The sequence below is a fragment of the Rhinatrema bivittatum genome, chromosome 2, assembly GCF_901001135.1.
Source record: "Rhinatrema bivittatum chromosome 2, aRhiBiv1.1, whole genome shotgun sequence".
Classification (NCBI taxonomy): domain Eukaryota; kingdom Metazoa; phylum Chordata; class Amphibia; order Gymnophiona; family Rhinatrematidae; genus Rhinatrema; species Rhinatrema bivittatum.
Window position 1 is genome coordinate 7871369 of NC_042616.1, and position 25816 is coordinate 7897184.

The 25816-nt window shown below is 49.1% G+C and overlaps 1 protein-coding gene across 2 annotated transcripts; it reads left to right on the top strand.

The window, feature by feature from the left end:
• The first annotated feature begins 4473 nt into the window (after positions 1-4473).
• LOC115083477 (oocyte zinc finger protein XlCOF26-like) lies at positions 4474-25555 on the top strand. Of its 2 annotated transcripts, XM_029587330.1 has the most exons (4): positions 4474-4838; positions 5585-5711; positions 7151-7270; positions 23906-25555. In XM_029587330.1, exons 1-4 carry the CDS (start codon positions 4812-4814, stop codon positions 24826-24828), a joined length of 1197 nt encoding a protein of 398 aa, XP_029443190.1. In that variant the 5' UTR covers positions 4474-4811; the 3' UTR covers positions 24829-25555. The 2 variants fall into 2 exon arrangements, with proteins under 2 accessions (XP_029443190.1, XP_029443191.1); XM_029587331.1 differs by lacking the exon at positions 7151-7270 and having other exon boundaries at positions 4477-4838.
• Positions 25556-25816: the final 261 nt, after the last annotated feature.

Below are 25816 nucleotides of genomic sequence, written 5' to 3' on the forward strand. Positions count from 1 at the left end.
TCCTTTAATCCTCTTGGGGGTAACCCTATAGGCATATCTATTCTCTCTGGTGTGACACCATTTATACTATGTTTGTGCAAATTTTGACATTGTAACTGTGAAGCATGGGGGGTGGGGGGTGGAGTGGATTATATAAATTCAATGTGAACAACTTCGTTGCAAACCTTTGATGTATAACCTACAGCAGATAACGGTTTTGTTTTCATATCCGGGCTGTTTCTTAAGCATGTTGTTCTCCTGATTATATGGTCCGGTCTGTAGGTTGCTTTATGTTGTTGTTTCAATAAAAATCTTTAAATTAAAAAAAAAAAAAAAAAAAGGGGAGGTGAATGAAGCTATTTTAGCCAAAAGATCTTCATTCAAAAATTGGAAGAAGAAAATAGGGTAAAGCATAAACATTGGCAAGTTAAATGTAAGACATTGATAAGACAGGCTAAGAGAGAATTTGAAAAGAAGTTGGCTGTAGAGGCAAAAACTCACAGTAAAAACTTTTTTTAAATATATCCGAAGCAGAAAGCCTGTGAGGGAGTCAGTTGGACCGTTAGATGATCGAGGGGTTAAAGGAGCACTTAGAGAAGATAAGGCCATCGCGGAAAGATTAAATGATTTCTTTGCTTCGGTGTTTACTGAAGAGGATGTTGGGGAGGTACCCGTAATGGAGAAGGTTTTCATTGGCAATGATTCAGATGGACTGAATCAAATCACGGTGAACCTAGAAAATGTGGTAAGCCTGATTGACAAACTGAAGAGTAGTAAATCACCTGGACCGGATGGTATACATCCCAGAGTTCTGAAGGAACTAAAAAATGAAATTTCAGACCTATTAGTAAAAATTTGTAACTTATCATTAAAATCATCCATTGTACCTGAAGACTGGAGGATAGCAAATGTAACCCCGATATTTAAAAAGGGCTCCAGGGGCGATCCGGGAAACTACAGACCAGTCAGCCTGACTTCAGTGCCAGGAAAAATAGTGGAAAGTGTTCTAAACATCAAAATCACAGAACATATAGAAAGACATGGTTTAATGGAACAAAGTCAGCATGGCTTTACCCAGGGCAAGTCTTGCCTCACAAATCTGCTTCACTTTTTTGAAGGAGTTAATAAACATGTGGATAAAGGTGAACCGGTAGATATAGTATACTTGGATTTTCAGAAGGCTTTTGACAAAGTTCCTCATGAGAGGCTTCTAGGAAAAGTAAAAAGTCATGGGATAGGTGGCTATGTCCTTTCGTGGATTGCAAACTGGCTAAAAGACAGGAAACAGAGAGTAGGATTAAATGGGCAATTTTCTCAGTGGAAGGGAGTGGACAGTGGAGTGCCTCAGGGATCTGTATTGGGACCCTTACTGTTCAATATATTTATAAATGATTTGGAAAGAAATACGACGAGTGAGATAATCAAATTTGCAGATGACACAAAATTGTTCAGAGTAGTTAAATCACAAGCAGATTGTGATAAATTGCAGGAAGACCTTGTGAGACTGGAAAATTGGGCATCCAAATGGCAGATGAAATTTAATGTGGATAAGTGCAAGGTGATGCATATAGGGAAAAATAACCCATGCTATAATTACACAATGTTGGGTTCCATATTAGGTGCTACAACCCAAGAAAGAGATCTAGGCGTCATAGTGGATAACACATTGAAATCGTCGGTTCAGTGTGCTGCGGCAGTCAAAAAAGCAAACAGAATGTTGGGAATTATTAGAAAGGGAATGGTGAATAAAACGGAAAATGTCATAATGCCTCTGTATCGCTCCATGGTGAGACCCCACCTTGAATACTGTGTACAATTCTGGTTGCCGCATCTCAAAAAAGATATAATTGCGATGGAGAAGGTACAGAGAAGGGCTACCAAAATGATAAGGGGAATGGAACAGCTCCCCTATGAGGAAAGACTAAAGATGTTAGGACTTTTCAGCTTGGAGAAGAGACGACTGAGGGGGGATATGATAGAGGTGTTTAAAATCATGAGAGGTCTAGAACGGGTAGATGTGAATCGGTTATTTACTCTTTCGGATAGTAGAAAGACTAGGGGGCACTCCATAAAGTTAGCATGGGGCACATTTAAACTAATCGGAAAAAGTTCTTTTTTACTAAACGCACAATTAAACTCTGGAATTTGTTGCCAGAGGATGTGGTTAGTGCAGTTAGTATAGCTGTGTTTAAAAAAAGAGTGGATAAGTTCTTGGAGGAGAAGTCCATTACCTGCTATTAAGTTCACTTAGAGAATAGCCACTGCCATTAGCAATGGTTACATGGAATAGACTTAGTTTTTGGGTACTTGCCAGGTTCTTATGGCCTGGATTGGCCATTGTTGGAAACAGGATGCTGGGCTTGATGGACCCTTGGTCTGACCCAGTATGGCATTTTCTTATGTTTCCTTTCAGTGTCTGTAACTATATGTGCCAGCCTCAGCATAATATATAGTGCTGTGTGGTTGGGGGCTGCAGCTCAGCCTTCTACAGCTTCTAACTAAAAGTTTCTTTTATCAGAAATTATAATAGAAGAGAATAAAGAAATCCAGTTCTGTTTCTACATTTACTACCATCTGTAAAGCAACAGATGTAGCTCCCCCTGCATTAGCAGAGCATTGGGAGTTTGATTTTACCTCCCGCACTGGCACCGAGTTTATTTATTTATTTATTTAAATTCTTTTAATATACCGATGCTCAAGACCAGGTCTTATCGTACCGGTTTACAATGAACTAGGGGGAAAAACCAGTTAACAATGGAAGCAAGAAATTACATTATAACAGGGAATGTGGAACTTGGTTGTTAGAGAAAAGGATAGGTTAAACAATTTCTAACTGGAGAAACAAAGCAAATAAGCAGAAACGTGAGTGTTTACATGGTAAGCATTATATACAAAATTACGTGGTGTGTAATATAAGGCAAGTTATATTAAAGTGCAGTTAGCCGAGAAATAGTTCCTTTTTTGAGTTGCTGAAGGAGGCCGCAACCGCGGGGTATGTAACTGTGGGGGTGATCCTGCGGTTTCTTCAGGGGTATGCTTGGGCGAACAGCCAAGTTTTTAATTTTTTTCTGAAGGTGATATGGCAATGTTCCTGGCGGAGATCTGGCGGAAGAGAGTTCCAGTGATGCGGACCGGCAGTTGATAGAGCACGTTTTTCAATGGTGTTGTGGAGAATGGACTTTTTTGGGGGAACCTGGAGGGAATCTCTGTATGCAGATCTGGTGGGTCTTGCAGAGGCGTGTGGTTTGAGGGGTATGGTAAGCTGGAGCGAGGATTCCTGAAATAAGGTTTTGTGGATAATAGTAAGTGTCTATAGTAAGAGTTTCAGGCTTAATGCAGGGCTCAGTGCATCCTGAGGGTCAGAGGAGGGAGCTCCCGGCATCGGCGCGGCCCCTCCCTCCCCGGGGGCGGATTTTCTTATTCTTTCCCGGGGACGGAGGGAGCTCCCGGCATCAGCGCGGCCCCTCGCTCCCCGCGGGCAGATTTTCTAATTCTTTCCCGGGGACGGAGGGAGGGAGCTCCCGGCATCGGCGCGGCCCCTCGCTCCCCGCGGGCAGATTTTCTAATTCTTTCCCGGGGACGGAGGGAGGGAGCTCCCGGCATCGGCGCGGCCCCTCGCTCCCCGCGGGAGGATTTTCTAATTCTTTCCCGGGGACGGAGGGAGGGAGCTCCCGGCATCAGCGCGGCCCCTCGCTCCCCGCGGGCAGATTTTCTAATTCTTTCCCGGGGACGGAGGGAGGGAGCTCCCGGCATCGGCGCGGCCCCTCCCTCCCCGGGGGCGGATTTTCTTATTCTTTCCCGGGGACGGAGGGAGGGAGCTCCCGGCATCGGCGCGGCCCCTCCCTCCCCGGGGGCGGATTTTCTAATTCTTTCCCGGGGACGGAGGGAGGGAGCTCCCGGCATCAGCGCGGCCCCTCGCTCCCCGCGGGCGGATTTTCTAATTCTTTCCCGGGGACGGAGGGAGGGAGCTCCCGGCATCAGCGCGGCCCCTCGCTCACCGCGGGCAGATTTTCTAATTCTTTCCCGGGGACGGAGGGAGGGAGCTCCCGGCATCAGCGCGGCCCCTCACTCCCCGCGGGCAGATTTTCTAATTCTTTCCCGGGGACGGAGGGAGGGAGCTCCCGGCATCGGCGCGGCCCCTCGCTCCCCGCGGGCAGATTTTCTAATTCTTTCCCGGGCTTCTCCTTTTTATTTCAATCCTTCTCTGCGTTTCTATGGCAACAGATGTAGGATTGTCCTCCCAATAAAGTTATCGGAGTCTGAATCTGCGCTCTCACCGAGCAGGGGGCGGGCACTCAGCACCCAGACCTCTCCCTCTGCCGCTGATTGGTCACAATCTTCGTCAGGGTGGGCAGAAGTGAGGATCCGCCCCTCTAGCTCTGATTGGTCAGAATCCCCCTGAGGGTGAAGATAAGAAAAGAACCCGCCCCTCTGGCCCTGATTGTTAGAGCGGAAGGGATTGGTTGGGATCCTCCTGGGAGGGGGGGGAAGGAGCAGGAGGAGGAGAATCCGCTCCCTCTTCCACCATTAGAAACGGAGGCCTTGAGAGAGCAAAGCCCAAATCTCCCAGTCCTCGGGACTACACTTCCCACAATTCCGAACTTCTTTGTTCTTTGTCAACCAACTGCAGCTCTCACGTCCTCTTCCCTCTTAGATGATGTCACTTCCTGTCGGAAGCGGGTGGGATTAGCCGTGCCCGGGCAGTGCTGAGACTCGAAACTGGAGAGAACCTGAGCGGCTTCACCCAGCGCAGTCCAAAGTGTCCCCACCCCTGGGAGCGTGCAGGGAGGGAGCCAGGGCTGGAAATCCTGCTCTGGAGAAGGGGCAGGAGAATGGCTGCAGGGCTTTCTGCTCAGCAGGTAGGAGGGGGGCAGGGGATGCAGCCTGGGACTGATCCCATCCCCCACCCCAGGGACCGTTCAGGGAGGGAGCCGGGGCTGGAAATCCTGCTCTGGAGAAGGGGCAGGAGAATGGCTGCAGGGCTTTCTGCTCAGCAGGTAGGAGGGGGGCAGGGGATGCGGCCTGGGACTGATCCCATCCCCCACGCCAGGGACCGTGCAGGGAGGGAGCCAGGGCTGGAAATCCTGCTCTGGAGAAGGGGCAGGAGAATGGCTGCAGGGCTTTCTGCTCAGCAGGTAGGAGACTGGCAGGAGGGGGGCAGGGGATGCAGCCTGGGACTGATCCCATCCCCCACCCCAGGGAGCGTGCAGGGAGGGAGCCAGGGCTGGAAATCCTGCTCTGGAGAAGGGGCAGGAGAATGGCTGCAGGGCTTTCTGCTCAGCAGGTAGGAAGTGGGCAAGGGATGCAGTACCAGGTGTTACCATTCAGCCCCAGTCCACATATTAAATCCATTTCCTGCAGCCCCTCAGGCTCTTCTTCATGGTTCTCCTTCCCTCACAGCAGCAGCAGCTTCTGTGGCTTTATCATTTTCACTTTTTGCTACCTGTGATTTCTTTACATTTTTCTCTCTCCTTCATTTCTTTTTTTCTGCACTTTATTTAGTGTGATTCACCATGATGATATACTGGGAGGATAAATCCAGCTGAGATCTAATGCACGCTGACCCTCTCCACCTGTCTCTGAGTGTTTCTGGTTTGTGTTTCAGGTGCCGGTGACGTTTGAGGACATCGCTGTCTCTTTCTCCCAAGAGGAGTGGGAGTATTTAGATGAAGGGCAGAAGGCGCTTTACAGGGAGGTGATGAAGGAGAACTATGAGACCCTGATCTCCCTGGGTAAGGATTGAGTTATCTGAATCTTTAGCGGAACCAGGGGCTGATTCACTGAAGGTGGTTTATGATTTTTCTCCTGACTGCAGCTCCTGCATGGCTCTGGGTCTGGGCTGCTACCTGAGATTGGGTGTTTGGATCTTTTCACGTGAGATCAGCCCCTGCCAGTCAGCCTGAGCATTTATCCCAGGTTTCTGCTGAGATCAGGAAGCCCAGAGATCTCAGATGTCCTGTTGGTCCCCATAATAAAACCTTTTTATAAGCAGGTTGTGTGTGACTGGCAGCCTGTGAGTCTGAGTGCAGGAAGCCTGAGTGATTTTTGTCTCCATCGCATAATGAGAGGAAAAGGCATCCCGGACCGCAGGCTCCGAATTTCATAGCCTTGCGCTCTAACCTCTGGTTAGACACGTTTAATGTAGAGTTCACTGGGTGGTGATTAGTTAGTGTTTTATTCTCTTATTTCATGGTCTTTATGATTGCTTACCTTTGTTGCAATGTAATGAGTTAACTAACGTATATGGACTCCTCCCCCAAGAACTTATCCAAACCTTTCTAAAACCCAGTTACACTGACTGCCTTAACCACATCCTCTGGCAATGAATTCCAGAGCTTGATTGTGTGTTGAGTGAGAGAATTTTCTCGGGTTTGTTTTAAATGTGTTACTTGCTAACTTCATGGAGAGCTCCCTGGTCTCTTTATTAACTGAAAGAGTAAATAACAGATTCAGATTCACCCATTCAAGTTCTCCTGTCTTAGGTTTTGACGGTTATTTTAGTTTTTAGTTACTGTGTCTGTAATATTGTTTGCAGCTAAGAGCTTCAGCATGGGTGGCGCATGAGTGCTTTAAAGGAACGAAACCTGATTATTTATTAGGTGTGTACAGGTTAGGCCTTGCCTAGGAAGATAGTTAGGTGGGTTATCAGTTTTATAAATAAGTAAACAGTAATTATGCCACTGGATTTTTATAGAATTTCCAGACATTTGACAGTGTCTGTGGTGAATGTTTCTTCACAATCTACCCCCGAGTTGCTGTGACTCAACTGATTCAGAGGCTCCTGACCTGCGCTTGGGGTGGCCTTAGCGTCTGACCACCCAGAAATGTTTTGAAAGCGTCGGGCTCACAGCAGCTCAGCGGTGTCCACCCATAGGGAATCAGAAATCTATGACAATGTGCGTGACAGGGATGGTCCAGAAGGAGACCCGTGACGGGCAACGTGCACCCTCTCCGGGGTCCTGTGATTTCCTTGTTTCAGGCTGCTCTGTCCACTGCTGACCTTAAAATCACGGGTCTGTAGTCCCTCCCTCTTCCGAAACGGGACTACGTCTGTTCTCTTCCCGTCATCAGTCTCCAAACGCGGAGCAGTGAGGGGCAGTCTGTCACTGTCCTGGAGTTTCTCCACTGCGAATGCAAGAGAGTGCAATGCTCTTCTCGTTTATAACACCAGAAAGAGACCGGGCGATCAATCCAGATACGCTAACAAGGATTAAACAAGAGGAGGAGGAGGAGCCGCATGTCTGGGACTGGCAGGACATGGGCGAGACAGAAGCTGCTCACTCGTACGCAGGTCAGTAATAATAGCAGTTCCCTGTACATACCAGGATCAGTCCAGACTGCTGGGTTGTGTCTCCCTTCCAGCAGAGGGAGACAGAGAGAAAAACTGAAAAGGCATCTCTCTTAACCTGGTGTGCCACCTGCGATCCCTCAGTATTTTCTCTCACTCTCAGCAGAAGGGTTGATAGAACCTGCGGTCCTGATTTTTCAATTTCTTTAAATTTAGTTACATCTTTTTTTTACAGAGTTCTCAGGCTCTGGATGCTTTAGTTCACACCTTTGGCTACAGCAAATTGGTTGTATAAAAAAAAAAAAAAAAGCTCAGTGCATTTTTATTTTCCCTCAGCCGGTAGAGGTAAGGCAGGGGCTGGCAGCTCTAAAAGCCTTGTACCCGGAGGGCCGTCTCTCTCTGGAGGGGGATTAACCGGTGGGCCGGTCCCTCCCCTCGGCGCCCCGAGACGAGTTTCCTCGGCTGCTGCAGCATTCCCAGAGCTCCGGAAGGCCACAAGTTAGCAGGGTATTGTAAGTTCTTCCTTTTTTTTCCTACCGCGCTGTTTGGAACCCCGGTTCCAGTGGTGGAAGGTCGTCTCTCCCTGTTTCTCGAGGAGTGGGTCTGGATCACGTCGGACCAGTGGGTCCTCAATATCATCGCCCACGGTTACGAGTTGGATTTTGCCCGCCCGTTAAGGGATCTTTTTCTGATTTCTCCCGCAGGCTCTCTGTCCAAGCAAGAGGTAGTCGGGCAAAACCGGAGTCGCTTGAAATCCCTGGGGGCTATTGTTCCGGTCCCTCCAGAGGAGCGCAGGACCGGCAGGTACTCCATCTATTTCGTAGTTCCAAAGAAGGAGGGGTCCTTCCGGTCAATTTTGGATCTCAAGGCAGTCAACAGAGTACTTCCCTGATTTCGCATAGAGACTCTACGGTCGATCATTGCGGCCGTCCACTCAGGAGAATATTTGGCCTCTTTGGATCTGACCAAGGCTTATCTTCACATCGGGATACCCGAGCGCCATCAGAGGTTTCTCTGGTTCATGGTCCTGGGGGAGCATTATCAGTTCCAAGCTCTTCCTTCCGGCTTAGCAACAGCGCCTCGGGTCTTCTCCAAGGTAATGGTAGTTGTAGCAGCGGCCCTCCGGCGGGAGGGGATCTTAGTTCACCTATACCTGGACGATTGGCTCATCCGGGCCAAATCGGAGAGCCTCTGTTGGGAAGCAGTGAGCAAAGTTCTACTCTAGCTCCAGTCCCTTAGTTGGGTGGTCAACTTTGCCAAGAGCCAGTTGGTACCATCTCAGGTTCTCAACTTCCTGGGAGCACACTTTGACACCTCGGTAGGCAAGGTCTTCCTCACTCAGGAGAGGAAGCTCAAGTTAGTGGCGCAGATCCGTTGGCTCATGTCCTTATCCCTGCCCATAGTATGGGATTATGTGCAGGTACTTTGTTCCATGGCGTCTACTCTGGAAGTGGTTCCCTGGGCGTGGGCGCATATGAGACCATTACAATGCGCGTTGCTTTCTCTGTGGGATCTGAAATCGGAGGAGTTTCGCCTGCCTTTGCCACTGATGGAACCAGCCAGGTCCAGTCTCGATTGGTGGTTGATTCCGGCCCACTTGTTACAGGAGATGGACCTAGAGGAGCCTTAGTGGGTAATAGTCACGACGGATGCCAGCTTCACTGGTTGGGGAGCAGTTTGCCAGTCACAATCCGCTCAGGTTCGTTGGACAAGTTATCAGGCAACGTGGTCAATCAATTGATTGGAAACCAGGGCGGTACGCCTGGCGTTACGTGTTTTTCTCCCTCTGGTAGCTCAGTGTGCGGTGCGAGTCTTGTCAGACAATGCAACAAGGGTAGCCTACATCAACCGCCAAAGGGGAACCAGGAGCCGGTCGGTAGCCTGGGAGGCCGAAAGGCTCATGACGTGGGCAGAGCGGCATCTGGTCCGGTTGGCAGCCTCGCACATAGCCAGGGTGGACAATGTGCAGGCAGACTTTCTCAGCCGCCAGCATCTTGATCCTGGAGAGTGGGAATTGTCCAACGCAGCTTTCCAGCTGATCATTCGTCGTTGGGGGGTTCCACTCCTCGACCTGATGGCAACTCGGTCAAATGCAAAGGCGCCCCGGTTTTTCAGACATCAGAGATACCTCGGGTCGGAAGGAGTGGATGCTCTCGTCCTTCCGTGACCTCGCAGTGTACTGCTGTATGTGTTTCCGCCTTGGCCACTAGTGGCAAGATCGTGCGTTGGATAGAGAACCACGTGGGGTCTGTCATTCTGGTATCCCCAGAGTGGCCCTGAAGGTCGTGGTTTGCGGATCTGATCTTGTTGGCGATCTACGGTCTAGTGCGTCTCACCCATCTCCCGAATCTTCTTCGGCAAGGTCCAGTATTTTTCGATCGAGCGGATCGCTTTTGTCTAGCGGCCTGGCTTATGAGAGGAGGCAATTGAGGAAGAGGGGATATTCGGATTCGGTTATTTCTACCCTCTTGCAAGCACAGAAATCGTCCACGTAGTTGGCCTATATTCGTGTTTGGAGAGTTTTCGACTCTTGGTGCCAAGGTTTGAACGTCTCTCTGCATCTGGCTTCGGTGGCGCACATCCTATACTTCCTGCAAGAGGGACTGAAGAAAGGTCTAGCTTGCAGTTCTCTCCGGATGCAGGTTGCGGCATTGGGTTGCCTGTGGGGCAAGATTGATGGCTTTTCACTGGCAGCTCATCCAGATGTGTCCCGTTTTTTGAAAGGGGCCAAGCATTTGCGCCCGCCGGTATGACAGATTTGTCCAGTCTGGAGCTTGAATTTAGTTCTCAAGGGCTTATGTGGTCTTCCTTTTGAGCCCCTCCGGTGGGCCACGTTGAAGGATTTGACACTCAAGACTGTTTTTTTTTTTGTTGGTTTTTTTTTTCGTAGCCATTACCTCCGTGCGGTGAATTTCAGAGCTTCAAGCTTTGTCGTGTCAGGATCCGTATCTTAGTATTTTGGATTCCGGAGTTTCGCTGTGGACCGTTCCCTCCTTCTTACCCAAGTTGGTATCGGCTTTTCATGCCAATCAGACGGTGGAGTTACCAGCTTTCCCAAATTTGGATACGATCTGCATAAGTTGGATGTGCACCAGGTTCTCCTTCGCTATCTAGAGGTGACCAATGCTTTTCGATTATCGGATCATTTGTTTGTCTTATTGACTGGTCCTAGACGCGGACACAAAGCATCCAAAGCTACGGTTACTAGGTGGTTGAAGGAGGCCATTTCCTCCACTTATCTTTGCGCAGGGCGTGCCATACCAGAAGGCTTGAAAGCGCACTCTACCAGGTCTCAAGTGACCTCTTGGGCGGAGAGCCAGTCGGTCTCGCCGTAGGAGACTTGTAGAGCAGCCACTTGGAAATCGTTGCATACTTTGGCGAAACATTACCGTGTGGACGTCCGTGACCCGGATGTCGACTGTTTTGGCAGCAGTGTACTTCGTGCGGGACTCTCCAGATCCCACCCCAATTAGGGCAGCTCTGGTACATCCCAGTGGTCTGGACTGATCCGGGTACATACAGGGAAAGGAATATTAGTTTTTACCTGATAATTTTCGTTCCTGTAGTACCACGGATCAGTCCCGAAGCCCACCCATTCTTCTTCTGTCCACTCGCATTTTCTTCCTGTCATTTTTGAATTTTTCCTTCTTATAGGACTTTCTTTTTTGATCCCTGCATCATCTTCCTGGAATTTACTGATAGGCACTGGAAGCATCGTTACGATGATCGGGGGTAAGAACATAAGAACATAAGAAAATGCCATACTGGGTCAGACCAAGGGTCCATCAAGCCCAGCATCCTGTTTCCAACAGTGGCCAATCCAGGCCATAAGAACCTGGCAAGTACCCAAAAACTAAGTCTATTCCATGTAACCATTGCTAATGGCAGTGGCTATTCTCTAAGTGAACTTAATAGCAGGTAATGGACTTCTCCTCCAAGAACTTATCCAATCCTTTTTTAAACACAGCTATACTAACTGCACGAACCACATTCTCTGGCAACAAATTCCAGAGTTTAATTGTGCGTTGAGTAAAAAAGAGCTTTCTCCGATTAGTTTTAAATGTGCCCCATGCTAACTTCATGGAGTGTCCCCTAGTCCTTCTACTATCCGAAAGAGTAAATAACCGATTCACATCTACCCGTTCTAGACCTCTCATGATTTTAAACACCTCTATCATATCCCCCCTCAGTCGTCTCTTCTCCAAGCTGAAAAGTCCTAACCTCTTTAGTCTTTCCTCATAGGGGAGTTGTTCCATTCCCCTTATCATTTTGGTAGCCCTTCTCTGTACCTTCTCCATCGCAATTATATCTTTTTTGAGATGCGGCGACCAGAATTGTACACAGTATTCAAGGTGCGGTCTCACCATGGAGCGATACAGAGGCATTATGACATTTTCCGTTTTATTCATAATTCCTTTTCTAATAATTCCCAACATTCTGTTTGCTTTTTTGACTGCCGCAGCACACTGAACCGACGATTTCAATGTGTTATCCACTATGACACCTAGATCTCTTTCTTGGGTTGTAGCACCTAATATGGAACCCAACATTGTGTAATTATAGCATGGGTTATTTTTCCCTATATGCATCACCTTGCACTTATCCACATTAAATTTCATCTGCCATTTGGATGCCCAATTTTCCAGTCTCACAAGGTCTTCCTGCAATTTATCACAATCTGCTTGTGATTTAACTACTCTGCACAATTTTGTGTCATCTGCAAATTTGATTATCTCACTCGTCGTATTTCTTTCCAGATCATTTATAAATATATTGAACAGTAAGGGTCCCAATACAGATCCCTGAGGCACTCCACTGTCCACTCCCTTCCACTGAGAAAATTGCCCATTTAATCCTACTCTCTGTTTCCTGTCTTTTAGCCAGTTTGCAATCCACGAAAGGACATCGCCACCTATCCCATGACTTTTTACTTTTCCTAGAAGCCTCTCATGAGGAACTTTGTCAAACGCCTTCTGAAAATCCAAGTATACTATATCTACCGGTTCACCTTTATCCACATGTTTATTAACTCCTTCAAAAAAGTGAAGCAGGTTTGTGAGGCAAGACTTGCCCTGGGTAAAGCCATGCTGACTTTGTTCCATTAAACCATGTCTTTCTATATGTTCTGTGATTTTGATGTTTAGAACACTTTCCACTATTTTTCCTGGCACTGAAGTCAGGCTAACCGGTCTGTAGTTTCCCGGATCGCCCCTGGAGCCCTTTTTAAATATTGGGGTTACATTTGCTATCCTCCAGTCTTCAGGTACAATGGATGATTTTAATGATAAGTTAAAAATTTCATTTTTTAGTTCCTTCAGAACTCTGGGGTGTATACCATCCGGTCCAGGTGATTTACTACTCTTCAGTTTGTCAATCAGGCCTACCACATCTTCTAGGTTCACCGTGATTTGATTCAGTCCATCTGAATCATTACCCATGAAAACCTTCTCCATTTCGGGTACCTCCCCAACATCCTCTTCAGTAAACACCGAAGCAAAGAAATCATTTAATCTTTCCGCGATGGCCTTATCTTCTCTAAGTGCCCCTTTAACCCCTCGATCATCTAACGGTCCAACTGACTCCCTCACAGGCTTTCTGCTTCGGATATATTTAAAAAAGTTTTTACTGTGAGTTTTTGCCTCTACAGCCAACTTCTTTTCAAATTCTCTCTTAGCCTGTCTTATCAATGTCTTACATTTAACTTGCCAATGTTTATGCTTTATCCTATTTTCTTCTGTTGGATCCTTCTTCCAATTTTTGAATGAAGATCTTTTGGCTAAAATAGCTTCTTTCACCTCCCCTTTTAACCATGCCGGTAATCGTTTTGCCTTCTTTCCACCTTTCTTAATGTGTGGAATACATCTGGACTGTGCTTCTAGAATGGTATTTTTTAACAATGACCACGCCTCTTGGACATTTTTTACTTTTGTAGCTGCTCCTTTCAGTTTTTTTCTAACAATTTTTCTCATTTTATCAAAGTTTCCCTTTGAAAGTTTAGCACGAGAGCCTTGGATTTGCACACTGTTCCTTTCCCTGGGTAGATATACAAGAGCGTTTATTTACACAGTTCATTCAATTGTCTTCTGTTATTTTGTTGGTTTAAATTAAATGACTAGTTATCCTGTTACTTGCTTGATCTTGTACTTTTTGCTTTGACAAAGGTTATACTAAGGGTTCCGGGGTGGGTTCCGTCCTTATATAGGCTACCCTTAAAACTTTGGTCTGTCTCCACCTGCTGGAACGGGGGCTTAACCCATGGTCTGGACTGATCCCCGTGGTACTACAGGAACGAAAATTATCAGGTAAGAACTAATTTTCCTTTGCCTAGCGGCCCTACCACCTTTATCTCTCTCACCAAATCCTGTGCTCCACTGAGAATTAGATCTAAAATTGCTCCCTCTCTTGTCGGTTCCTGAACCAATTGCTCCATAAAACTGTCATATATTCCATCCAGGAACTTTATCTCTCTAGCATGTCCCGATGATACATTTACCCAGTCAATATTGGGGTAATTGAAGTCTCCCATTATTACTGTACTACCAATTTGGTTAGCTTCCCTAATTTCTCTTAGCATTTCACTATGAGTCTCACCATCTTGACCAGATGGATGGTAGTATACTCCTATCACTATACTCTTCCCCAACACACAAGAGATTTCTACCCATAAAGATTCAATTGTGCATTTAGTCTCATGCAGGATGTTTATCCTGTTGGACTCTATGCCATCCCGGACATAAAGCACCACACTGCCTCCCGAGTGCTCCTCTCTGTCATTGCGATATAATTTGTACCCTGGTATAGCACTGTCCCATTGGTTATCTTCTTTCCACCATGTCTCTGAGATGCCAATTAAGTCTGTCATCATTCACTGCTATACATTCTAATTCTCCCATCTTAGACTTCTGGCATTAGCATACAAACATTTCAAAGTTTGTTTTTTGTTTGTATTTTCATTCTGCTTTTTAATTGATAGGGATAAGTTAGAATTTTTTAGCTCAGGTGAGTTTTTTTATTTACAGGCACTTGGACTACTTTTCTTATTATTGGAACCTCACTGTCGGGATTCCCTAAATCTAATGCATTATTAGTATCCTTTGAAGATACCTCTCTCCGAACCATGCGCTGCTGAGCGACTGTCGGCTTTCCCCTTTGTTCTAGTTTAAAAGCTGCTCTATCTCCTTTTTAAAGGTTAGCGCCAGCAGTCTGGTTCCACCCTGGTTAAGGTGGAGCCCATCCCTTCGGAAGAGACTCCCCCTTCCCCAAAAGGTTCCCCAGTTCCTAACAAAACTGAATCCTTCTTCCTTGCACCATCGTCTCATCCATGCATTGAGACTCCGGAGCTCTGCCTGCCTCTGGTGACCTGCACGTGGAACAGGGAGCATTTCAGAGAATGCTACCCTGGAGGTTCTGGATTTAATCTTTCTACCTAAGAGCCTAAATTTGGCTTCCAGAACCTCCCTCCCACATTTTCCTATGTCGTTGGTGCCCACGTGTACCACAACAGCCGGTTCCTCCCCAGCACTGTCTAAAATCCTATCTAGGTGACGCGTGAGGTCCGCCACCTTCGCACCAGGTAGGCATGTTACCAGGCGATCCTCACGCCCACCCGCCACCCAGCTATCTACATTCCTAATAATCGAATCACCAACTATGACGGCCGACCTAACCCTTCCCTCCTGGGCAGTAGGCCTTGGGGAGATATCCTCAGTGCGAAAGGACAATGCATCACCTAGAGAGCAGGTCCTTGCTACAGGATCCTTTCCTGCTACATCTGGTTGGTGCTCTCCCATTATGAGACCTTCTTCCTCCAAGGCAGCACCAGGGCTGCCAGTCTGACGTTGGGACTTGACTACTATGTCCCTGAAGGTCTCATCTATATACCTCTCTGTCTGCCTCAGCTCCTCAAGGCCTGGCACTCTAGCCTCCAGAGATAGGACTTGTTCTCTGAGAGCCAGGAGCTCTTTGCATCGCCTGCACATGTACAACTTCTCACCGCTGGGTAAAAAATCACACATGTGACACTCGATGCAAAAGACTGGGAAGCCCCCCTCTTGCTGCTGGACTGCTGCCTTCATCTTAATTTTGTGTTCTTAGTCAATTTAGCTTGCTAGGGGAATAAGGATGCGTAACCTAAAGTCCCTTACATTTATATGGTGTATTTAATGTTAATTTGTCAAAGGTCTGCAAGAGGACGTTTAATCTGTTGGTAAGGGTTGGGCCACTCCTTCGTTTCAGATCAATCCCTGATTGGTTTCGTGTGTGAAAATGTCTCTTGTCCTTTTAAATGGAATAAGAGCCTCTGAATTAAAGGTGACCTGGGCTCTGTCCTGGAAAGGTGCCATCTGCACAGAGTAACACCAGCCATCTGTCTGAAGATATAAATCCAAGAATCTGCTTGCAGGTGGGTGGGTGGGACAGAAAGACGCACTTGGAATAAAGCTCACAGGCTCACTGACCCTCTTCAGCCAGCAGCAGTGATCTCCAGGGATGGGTAAAATGGGTCCATCTAAGATCGGGGGATGAGTTGTCCTGGAGCCAATCCCGAGCTGTCGGAACTGGGACTGATGACGAGAGATGTTGGGCTTGCTTCTGGGACTGGAGAGGGCCTAGGACAGTGAAGAGAAGATCTGTTTTGGGGAAAATTTTCTTTGAGAGAGCATGGATGGGACTTTTTGTGACTTTAACTCCCCTGATACATTGGAGCAGGTTTCATTACATAGAACTGGAGGTGGCTGATACGAATGTTGGGCTTTAGCATAAGAGAACATTGCAGGGACTCGTCGCTTTCATCCTGTAACTGATATAGAAGAAAAATTCTGACAACAGACGAGATTAGGGCTGTTCAGCTTGGAGAAGAGACGACTGGGGGAGGATATGATAGAAGTCTACAAAATCATGAAAGGACTTGAACAAGTTAATGTAAATTGGTTATTTACTCTCTCACATAATAGAAGAACTAGGGAGCACTCCATGAAGTTAGCATGTAGCACATTTAAGACTAATCAGAGAAAATTCTTTTTCATTCCACGCGCAATAAAGCTCTGGAATTTGTATCCAGAGGATGTGGTTAGTGCAGTTAGTGTAGTTGGATTTAAAAAAGGTTTGGATAAGTTCTTGGAGGAGAAGTCCATTAACTGCTATTAATCAAGTTTACTTAGGGAACAGCCACTGCTATTAATTGCATCAGTAGCACTGAATCTTCTTAGTGTTTAGGTAATTGCCAGGTTATTGTGGCCTGGTTTGGCCTCTGTTGGAAACAGGATGCTGGGCTTGATGGACCTTTGGTCTGACCCAGCATGGCAATTTCTTATGTTCTTATAATTAATTAAGACAGGGTACTTTTCAATCAATACCTATAAACGACACTTGACCGACGTGCCGCAAATGCGCAGTAGAGACCAGCTCTACCGCGCATGTGCGGGCGAGCACGTCGGCCTCAGGCAGCGTCAGGGAAAACAATGGCGGCATCGAGTGGCGGTTCGCAGCGGCGGTAGCGACGGCGGCGGTTGGCGGCGGCGGTTCGCAGCGGTGGTAGCGACGGCGGCGGTTGGCGGTTCGCGGCGGCTCGCAGCGCCGGCGGGCGGCGGCGGTTCGCAGCGGGCGGTGGCAGCAGCGAGGGAGGGAGGAGGGAGGGAGAGGGGGGACTGAGTGAGTGGGACTGAGGGGGAGAGGGAGGGACTGAGTGAGAGGGACTGAGTGGGACTGAGGGGGAGAGGGAGGGAGTGGGACTGAGGGCAGAGGACAGAGGGAGTGGGACTGAGTGAGAGGGAGGGAGAGAGTGAGAGGGAGGACTGAGTGGGACTGAGGGGGAGAGGGAGGGAGTGGGACTGAGGGCAGAGGACAGAGGGAGTGGGACTGAGGGGGAGAGGGGGTGGGAGGGAGAGGGGGGACTGAGTGGGACTAGGGAGGGAGTGGGACTGAGGGCAGAGGACAGAGGGAGTGGGACTGAGTGGGAGGGAGGGAGTGAGAGGGAGGGGAGGGGGAGAGTGGGAGGAGGGAGGGGAGGGAGGGACTGAGTGGGAGCAGTGGGTGGGGGAGGGGGGTGGTGAAGAGTGAGGGGAGAGAGAATGAGGGGGAGGTGAGAGACAGAGGGATGTAGCCCGTTTTAACGGGCTTAACGGCTTGTATATTTATAAATGATCTGGAAAGAAATACGACGAGTGAGGATATAAAATTTGCGGATGATACAAAGATATGCAGAATAGTTAAATCACAAGCAAATTGTGATAAATTGTAGGAAGACCTTGTGAGACTGGAAAATTGGGCATCCAAATGGCAGATGAAATTTAATGTGGATAAGTGCAAGGTGATGCATATAGGGAAAAATAACCCATGCTATAATTACACAATGTTAGGTTCCATATAGGAAAATTAGTTTCTTACCTGATAATTTTCGTTCCTGTAGTACCACGGATCAGTCCAGACACCTGGGTTGTGACTCCGCACCAGCAGATGGAGACAGAGCAAGACCTGTCAGGCTCCACTACATATAGCAAGGTGCCACCCACAGCCCCTCAGTCTTACGTAATGTCAAAGCAGAAATTGAACAACAAGACTATCTAACTAAACCGCCCTCAACAAGGGCCGATTCAAAAACCCCTAGCTGGAACAAAACTCCCAGAACCAGAAGAGAGAACAATTACAACCAATTTCAACAATTGAATCCATCGAGCGGACTCTCCGTTACTTCAGAACAGACAACACAGACAACACATTCTTGGGCGGGCTCCTGGACTGATCCGAGGTACTACAGGAACGAAAATTATCAGGTAAGAAACTAATTTTCCTTTCCCTGTACGTACCCGGATCAGTCCAGACACCTGGGATGTACCAGAACCAACTTACCGAGGGTGGGAACCAGAGAGTCCCGCTCGGAGTACTCTCTCTTCAAACCCCCCCGAATCTGTGGCCTGGACATCCAGCCGATAATGTCTAGTAAAAGTGTGCAACGATTTCCAAGTCGCCGCCCTGCAAATTTCCTGAGGCAACACCTGAGAGGATTCTGCCCAAGAAGCGGCATGTGACCGCGTAGAGTGAGCCCGAAGGCCCACGGGAACAGGCTTCCCCCGCATAATATATGCCGAGCCAATGGCCTCCTTGAGCCAACGCACAATCGTGGTCCGGGAAGCCGCACCACACCTCTTTGGACCGGAACACAAAACAAAGAGGTGGTCTGAGACACGGAAAGGGTTCGTAACCTCCAGGTAATGGAGGAGAACCCTGCGAACATCGAGTTTCCGTAAATCTTTTGCCCCAGGCTCCGTCTGCTCTCCTTCAGGGAAAGCGGGAAGCTCAACCGATTGGTTCAAATGAAACGCAGACACCACCTTCGGTAGAAAGGAAGGAACTGTCCTTAAGGATACTCCTGAATCCGAGATCCATAAGAATGGCTCCCTACATGACAGAGCCTGCAACTCCGAAACTCGTCTCGCCGACATGATCGTGACGAGAAAGACCGCCTTCAGAGTAAGATCCTTTAACGTCGCCCGTTTGATCGGCTCAAATGGTGACAAACACAAGGCGGAAAGTACCCAATTGAGATTCCAGGACGGACAAGGATGACGCAACGGAGGACGTAAATGCTTAGCCCCCCCGAAGAAAACGAACTACATCCGGGTGCAGTGCCAGAGACACCCCGTGCACCTTACCTCTGAGACAACCGAGTGCCGCTACCTGGACCCAAAGGGTACTACAAGAGAAACCTTTCGAAAGACCCGCCTGAAGAAAAGCTAGGACATTGGATACAGACGCTGACATAGGATCCATCCTACGATCCCTACACCAGTCCTCAAACACCACCCAAACCCAAACGTAGGCTAAGGACGTAGACTGTTTCCTAGACCTCAACAAGGTGGCTATCACCGCATCCGAATACCCTTTATTCTTTAAGAGTTTCCTCTCAAAAGCCATGCTGCGAGACAGAAGTGATCCGCGTCCTCCAAACAAACGGGGCCTTGACAGAGGAGAGCCGCGGACCCCTGAAAACAAAGGGGAGGTTCCACTGCTAAGTGGAGTAGATCCGCGAACCAAGGCCACCGCGGCCATTCCGGCGCTACCAGAATCACGTCTGATGAATGCAGCTATATCCGACGAAGTACCTTGCCTATCAGGGGCCAAGGAGGAAACACATACAGTAACACGTCTGTTGGCCAGGGAAGCACCAGCACATCGATGCCCTCGGCCCCTCGCTCTCTCCGTCGGCTGTAAAAGCGTGGAGCCTTTGCGTTCTGAGCGGTGGCCATCAGATCCATGTGTGGCGGTCCCCACCTTTTACAGATGAGTGATAAGCGTCCTCCGCCAGCTCCCATTCTCCTGGATCCAGATGATGATGGCTGAGGAAGTCCGCTTGGACATTGTTGACTCCGGCGATGTGAGACGCCGCAATGTTGCTGAGATTCTGCTCCACCCAGCATATCAAGCGTTGCGCCTCCTCCGCCACTAGCTGGCTCCTTGTCCCGCCTTGGCGATTGATGTATGCCACGGTAGTTGCATTGTCCAACAACACTCTGACCGCCTTCCCCCGAATCAGCGGGAGGAAGGATTGCAGCGCTAGGGTTACTGCCCTGGTCTCCAAGCGATTGATGGACCACCATGACTGGGCCCTGGACCACTGTCCCTGCACGGACCGTCCAAGACAGACCACTCCCCAGCCAGAGAGACTGGCGTCCGTAGTGACTACTGTCCGGTTGGGTATGAGCAGGGATACTCCGCACGTCAGATGGTCCGAGTCGTGATTCTGGTAGCGCCGGAATGGCCGCGGTGGCCTTGGTTCGCGGATCTACTCCACTTAGCAGTGGAACCTCCCCTTTGTTTTCAGGGGTCCGCGGCTCTCCTCTGTCAAGGCCCCGTTTGTTTGGAGGACGCGGATCACTTCTGTCTTGCAGAAGACTGGCCCTCGCCTGGTCCGGGAGCGGGAGGTGGAATTCTTCCGACACCGGCTTCCATCGGGAGAGCAACGCTGATTGCAACGGACGTAGATGAGCGAAAGCCCAGGGAACCAAAGCTAGCGTTGATGCCATAGAGCCTAAAACCATCAGATAATCGCACACCTGAGGAATCTGTAGGGACAATAAACATCTCACTTGACTCTGAAGCTTGCACACATGCTCCTTGGAGAGAAACACCTTGCCCTGCTTCGTGTCGAATAGCGCTCCCAGATACTCCAAGGACTGGGTGTGGTCCAAATGACTCTTGGCGAGATTGACCACCCATCCGAGGGAGCGCAAGAGCTGTAGGACTCTGTCGACCGCCTGCTGACACTGTATTTCTGACTTGGCACGAATCAGCCAATCGTCCAAGTAGGGGTGCACCAGAAACCCCTCTCTCCGGAGCTGAGCTGCCACCACTACCATCACCTTGGTAAACGTGTGGGGAGCGGTGGCGAGACTGAAGGGAAGAGCTCTGAATTGGTAGTACCTGCCCAGAATGCAGAACCTGAGGAACCTCTGATAAAACAGCTGAATGCCTATATGAAGGTACGCTTCCGTGAGGTCCAGCGAAGCCAGGAATTTGCCTGGACGAACCGAGGCTACCACCAACCGAATCGTCTCCATTTTGAAGCGTGGAATGCGAAGACACCTGTTGACCCACTTCAAGTCTAAAATTGGTCTGAACGTGCCCTCCTTTTTTGGCATGATGAAGTAAATGGAATACCGGCCCTTGCGTTGTTGCCCCGGAGGCATGGGGGTTCTCGCGCCCAAGTCATCCAGTCGCCGAAGAGTTTCCCTCACCGCTACTCTCTTCTCCTGGCACTTGCAGGGTGACACGAGAAACTTGTCTGCAGGAAACCGTGCAAAATCTAAAGCGTAACCTTGACTTATCACGCTGAGGACCCACTGGTCCGATGTTATTTTGGTCCATTCCTCGGAGAAAAGCGCCAACCTGGCTCCTACGTTTGGCACGACCGGGATCTGCCGAGAGGAATGGACCGTCCGCGTTTCATTGGGAAGCCTTAGACCCCGTTCCTGACGAGGGTCCACCTTGCCTCCCAAACGTTTTGCTACGAAAGGACTGAGGCCACGAAGACGACCTGGAGGAGCCTGAACGGTAAGAGGAACCTGACGATCTCTGCGGACGCGACCTTCTGCTCCCCCGGAACCGGGACCTATTGGAGAAAGAGGTCCGAGACCTGGGCCTGTCCTCAGGCAGCTTAAATGCCTTGTTTTCTTCGAGCGATTGCATCAGGTCATCCAACTGTTTACCAAACAACAACTTCCCTTTAAACGGCAGCGAGCCAAGGTAAGCCTTAGAGGACCCATCTGCCGCCCAATTGCGTAGCCAAAGGAGACGGCGTGCGGAAACCGCTGAAACCATGGCTCTGGCCGACGTACGCAGCAGGTCATACAGAGCATCCGCGCTGTAAGCGATCACCGCCTCTAAATGATCCGCCTGAGCAGATTCCTCTTCCGAGAGACCTGCATTGGCCTGGAGCACCTGGGCCCAGCGCAGGCCCGCCCACAGGTCAAAATTACTACAGATGGCTGCGCGGACCCCCAGAGCCGAAACCTCAAAAACCTTTTTAAGTTGCAGCTCCAGCTTCCTATCCTGTATATCCTTGAGTGCTGTGGCCCCTGTGACCGGGATCGTTGACCTCTTCGTTACTGCCGACACCGCTGTGTCCACTCTGGGAAGGCGAAGGAGCTCCAGCGCGTCCTCTGGCAGCGGATACAGCTTATCCATAGCCTTACTCACTTTCAGGCCCAACTCCGGGGTATCCCATTCCCGGAATAGTATGTCTGCCGAGAAGTGGAATGGGAAAGCCACTGCCGGACCCGTAAGGCCCAACAGCACCGGGTCCATTTTGGCCCCCGGCCGGGACTCCACCGGTGGAGCATCCACACCAAGCTCCTGAAGAATGGCCAGAATGAGCGGTGCCAGTTCATCTTTCCTAAACAAGCGTACCACCTTCGGGTCATCACCATCCACCGCCGGCGTTCCTTTGCTGGTACCGGGCTGGACTGGCCCCTCTCCATCCGCCCCGTCGGCCCCCCCATCCGGTGATGTGGAGTCGGTGTCAGTGTCCTGAGGGATACCTCGCAAAGGGCGCTTCTCCTTAGGCGGGTCCGAGTTTCTCCGGGACCTATCCCTAGATTTCCTCTTCCGGGACCCCGACTGTCCGTCCGAGCCCCCCAAGGCCAACTTCTTACCCGCATTCTGCCTGAAGATTTTATGCTTCAGCACCTTGTGCAGAAGAAGTGCGAAATCCGATGAAAAAGAAGACTCCGAACAAGGAGATAGTTTAAAGGAGGTATCTTCCACCGGAGATGCAGCCCCCCTCCCCCCCCCGGGCACCGCTGCTGCGGAGAAAGTGCGGGAGGCATGCCGCCATTACCAGCAGCCAGCCGCATGGCCTCCCGAACTGCTCCCAAAATGGCCGCCGTTCTCGCGCTGAGCGGGAACGGCTCTGCACTACCTTCCGCGTTCTGCCCGGCGCGCAGCGGCGATCGCGGCGGCCGAGACCGGCCCCCCTGACTGGCCTCGGACGGCCCCTCGCCGCCTGAAACACAATTTGAACAAATGCCATCGCGCGACAACCGTGCATGCGCTGAGCCGCACGCGCGGCAGGAAGACCCCCTCGGCATCCGCCGCACTGCCGAAGCGCCAAAACAATTTAAAATTAATTAAATACTCTGACGCCAAAGGAGACGAAGAACAGAGAGTCGGGGCGGCAAAGAAAAAAACACAGTACTTTTTGGTTTTTTTACTTGTCGCTGCTGTCCCTGGTCTCCAGCGGGGGTGAGTGAACTGGGCTCACCGGTGTCACCCCCGACGCTGCTACCGGAAGAAGGCTGGGTCCTCGACCCTTAGCAGCGGCCTCAACCAGGGGGGGATGGTCCCCTCAGAACCTTTCAAAACCCACCTGGGAGGCTCCCAGGACGAGGGACTCTTCTTGCCTTGTCTTCTATTTTTTTTTTAACTATATTCCTCACCAAACAATTTCTGACTAAGCAAGCCACAATTACAATGCTACCCAGGGATCCCAGAGGCTGTGGTTGCACCTGCCCCATCTGCTGGAGACAGAGTAAGACTGAGGGCTGTGGGTGGCACCTTGCTATATGTAGTGGAGCCTGACAGGCCTTGCTCTGTCTCCATCTGCTGGTGCGGAGTCACAACCCAGGTGTCTGGACTGATCCAGGTACATACAAGGAATAGGTGCTACCACCCAAGAAAGAGATCTAGGCATCATAGTGGATAACACATTCAAAATCGTCGGTTCAGTGTGCTGTGGCAGTCAAAAAAGCAAACAATGTTGGGAATTATTAGAAAGGGAATGGTGAATAAAACGGAAAATGTCATAATGACTCTGTATCGCTCCATGGTGAGACCGCACCTTGAATACTGTGTACAGTTCTGGTCGCCACATCTCAAAAAAGATATAGTTGCGATGGAGAAGGTACAGAGAAGGGCAACCAAAAATGATAAAGGGGATGATAAAGAGACTGCTGAGGGGGGATATGATAGAGGTCTTTAAGATCATGAGACGTCTTGAACAAGTTAACGTAAATCGGTTATTTACTCTCTCACACGGATCCTATGTGGTCATTCTATGTCTCCTAACAAAGCTTGAGTCCTGACCACTGGAATCTTTCTGTAGTCACTAATGCTTCATTAATGACTTTTTTTTTTAATATCCAACAGATAATAAGGTGGCACTGGAAATAATAAAAGAGGAGAATAGAGAACATTCCATAAAATGGAGACTGCATGCAAAACATGCCAATGTTTCCAAGGGTCCTGAGAGCAGAGAGATGAGGAGAATTTGGCAGGAGTCAGAGAAGAAGCAGAGAGACCCTGCAAGAGACTCATCGGATGAAAACACCGAGTGTGAGAGAAGTGACAGGGAGCTCGCAGACATCCCTGAGCACCAGAGACACCCGAGAGCAGAGAGACCCTTACAAAGTAATAACAGTGATCACATGACTTCTGAACTCCACCAGGGAAAGAGGAACAGGAAGAAATCCTTTCTGTGTGACACCTGCGGGAAAAGCTTTGAAAATAAATCATGCTTAATATCTCACCAAGAAAGCCACACAGGAGAGAGATCCTTCTCATGCTCAGAATGTGGAAAATATTTCACACGGAAGCAATATCTAAGAAAACATGAGAAAATTCATACAAGAGAGAAACCATATCCATGTTCTGAATGTGGGAAAAGTTTCACTCGTAAGGATTCAGTAATAGAACACCAGAAGTTCCACATGGGATTGAAACCATTTACCTGTACTGAATGTGGGAAATGCTTTGTTTTAAAAAGACATCTAAAAACACATCATAGAACGCACACAGGAGAGAAACCCTTTCCATGCAGTGAATGTGAGAAAAGTTTCTGTTATCGTAGAGAGCTCAATAGGCATAAAAAAACCCACACTGGAGAGAGAGCCTTTCCATGCACAGAATGCAATAAAGCTTTCACAAGAAAGGAAGGCCTACACGTTCACCAGAGAACTCACACAGGAGAGAAACCATTTCCATGTCCTGAATGTGGGAAAAGGTTCAGTCGCCAGGATCTCGTACTGTCTCACTATCGAAAGCATCATCAGCCACCAACAATGAGGAAGTAACCCCCATACCTTTTCTCAGTGTGATGAAAAATTAGGTGTAAAATCTGAGCGGGAATGTCACTGGAGGGCCCATATGATAGAGAAACAATTTAAATGTACTGAATGTAATAAAAACATTCTTAACAAAGCATATTTGAGTATACAGTGGAGGATCCACGAAGGCAAGAAGCCACATAGTTGTTCTGAATGTGAAAAAAGCTTTTCTACGAAGGCTAGCCTTAAAGTTCACCTAAGAATCCACACCGGTGAGCGCCCTTTCAAGTGTAGCGAATGCCAGAAGAGTTGCAGAGACTTCTCATCCCTGATAAAACACCAGGGAATGCACAGTAGGGTTAAACCTTTTCACTGCAATGAATGTGGGAAAAGCTTCAGAAAGAAGGTGACCTTATTAAAACACCAAAACCATCATGGCTGGCTGTAGTCTCCCTGCCACCATGCATCTGCAATATTGCATGGATTGACTATAAAGTGGAATTTGATAGCATCCCTCACTCCTGGATAATGCATTTCCCTGAAATGCACAAGATAAACTATGAAAATGTGTCAGACTATACTCTAACTCAGTGGTTCTCAAACTGGTGAGTCGGGACACAGTGGTGTGTCGCAGGACAGCAGATGGCTGCCTCCTTATCAGCCTGGGTGGGAGTTGGTTGACTTCTTTTACATTGGGAGGCTCCTCTCACTTCCTTCTTCTCTTCTTTCTGGCTCAGTGGGAGGCTGTTTCCTTCTTCACCCAGATCGGAGCGAGACATTGCCAGCTCCTGCTGTTCTGGGCCTGATGGGACGCAAACTCAATCTTCCCCTGCTGAGTCTGGGAGCGATGCTGCTGCTGATGTCGTCACCCTGTGGAGGGTGGGGGGAAAAGAGGTTGGGGGTGCTGGAAGATGAAGGTGGAGCGGAGAGGGAATGTGGGAGCTGCCGAGCAGGAAGGGGTGGGAAACGGGGTGATGTTAGCTGGGCAGAGAGGGAGATGAGATGAAGGGGGTAG

What these genes read in the sequence shown, in the direction of transcription:
- LOC115083477 (XM_029587330.1), top strand. Translation starts at nt 4,812, where the DNA reads ATGGCTGCAGGGCTTTCTGCTCAGCAG. An exon ending in CAGGGCTTTCTGCTCAGCAG is followed by an intron (nt 4,839 to 5,584) that starts GTAGGAGGGGGG and finishes TTTGTGTTTCAG; the next exon opens with GTGCCGGTGACGTTTGAGGA. An exon ending in AGCTGCTCACTCGTACGCAG is followed by an intron (nt 7,271 to 23,905) that starts GTCAGTAATAAT and finishes AATATCCAACAG; the next exon opens with ATAATAAGGTGGCACTGGAA.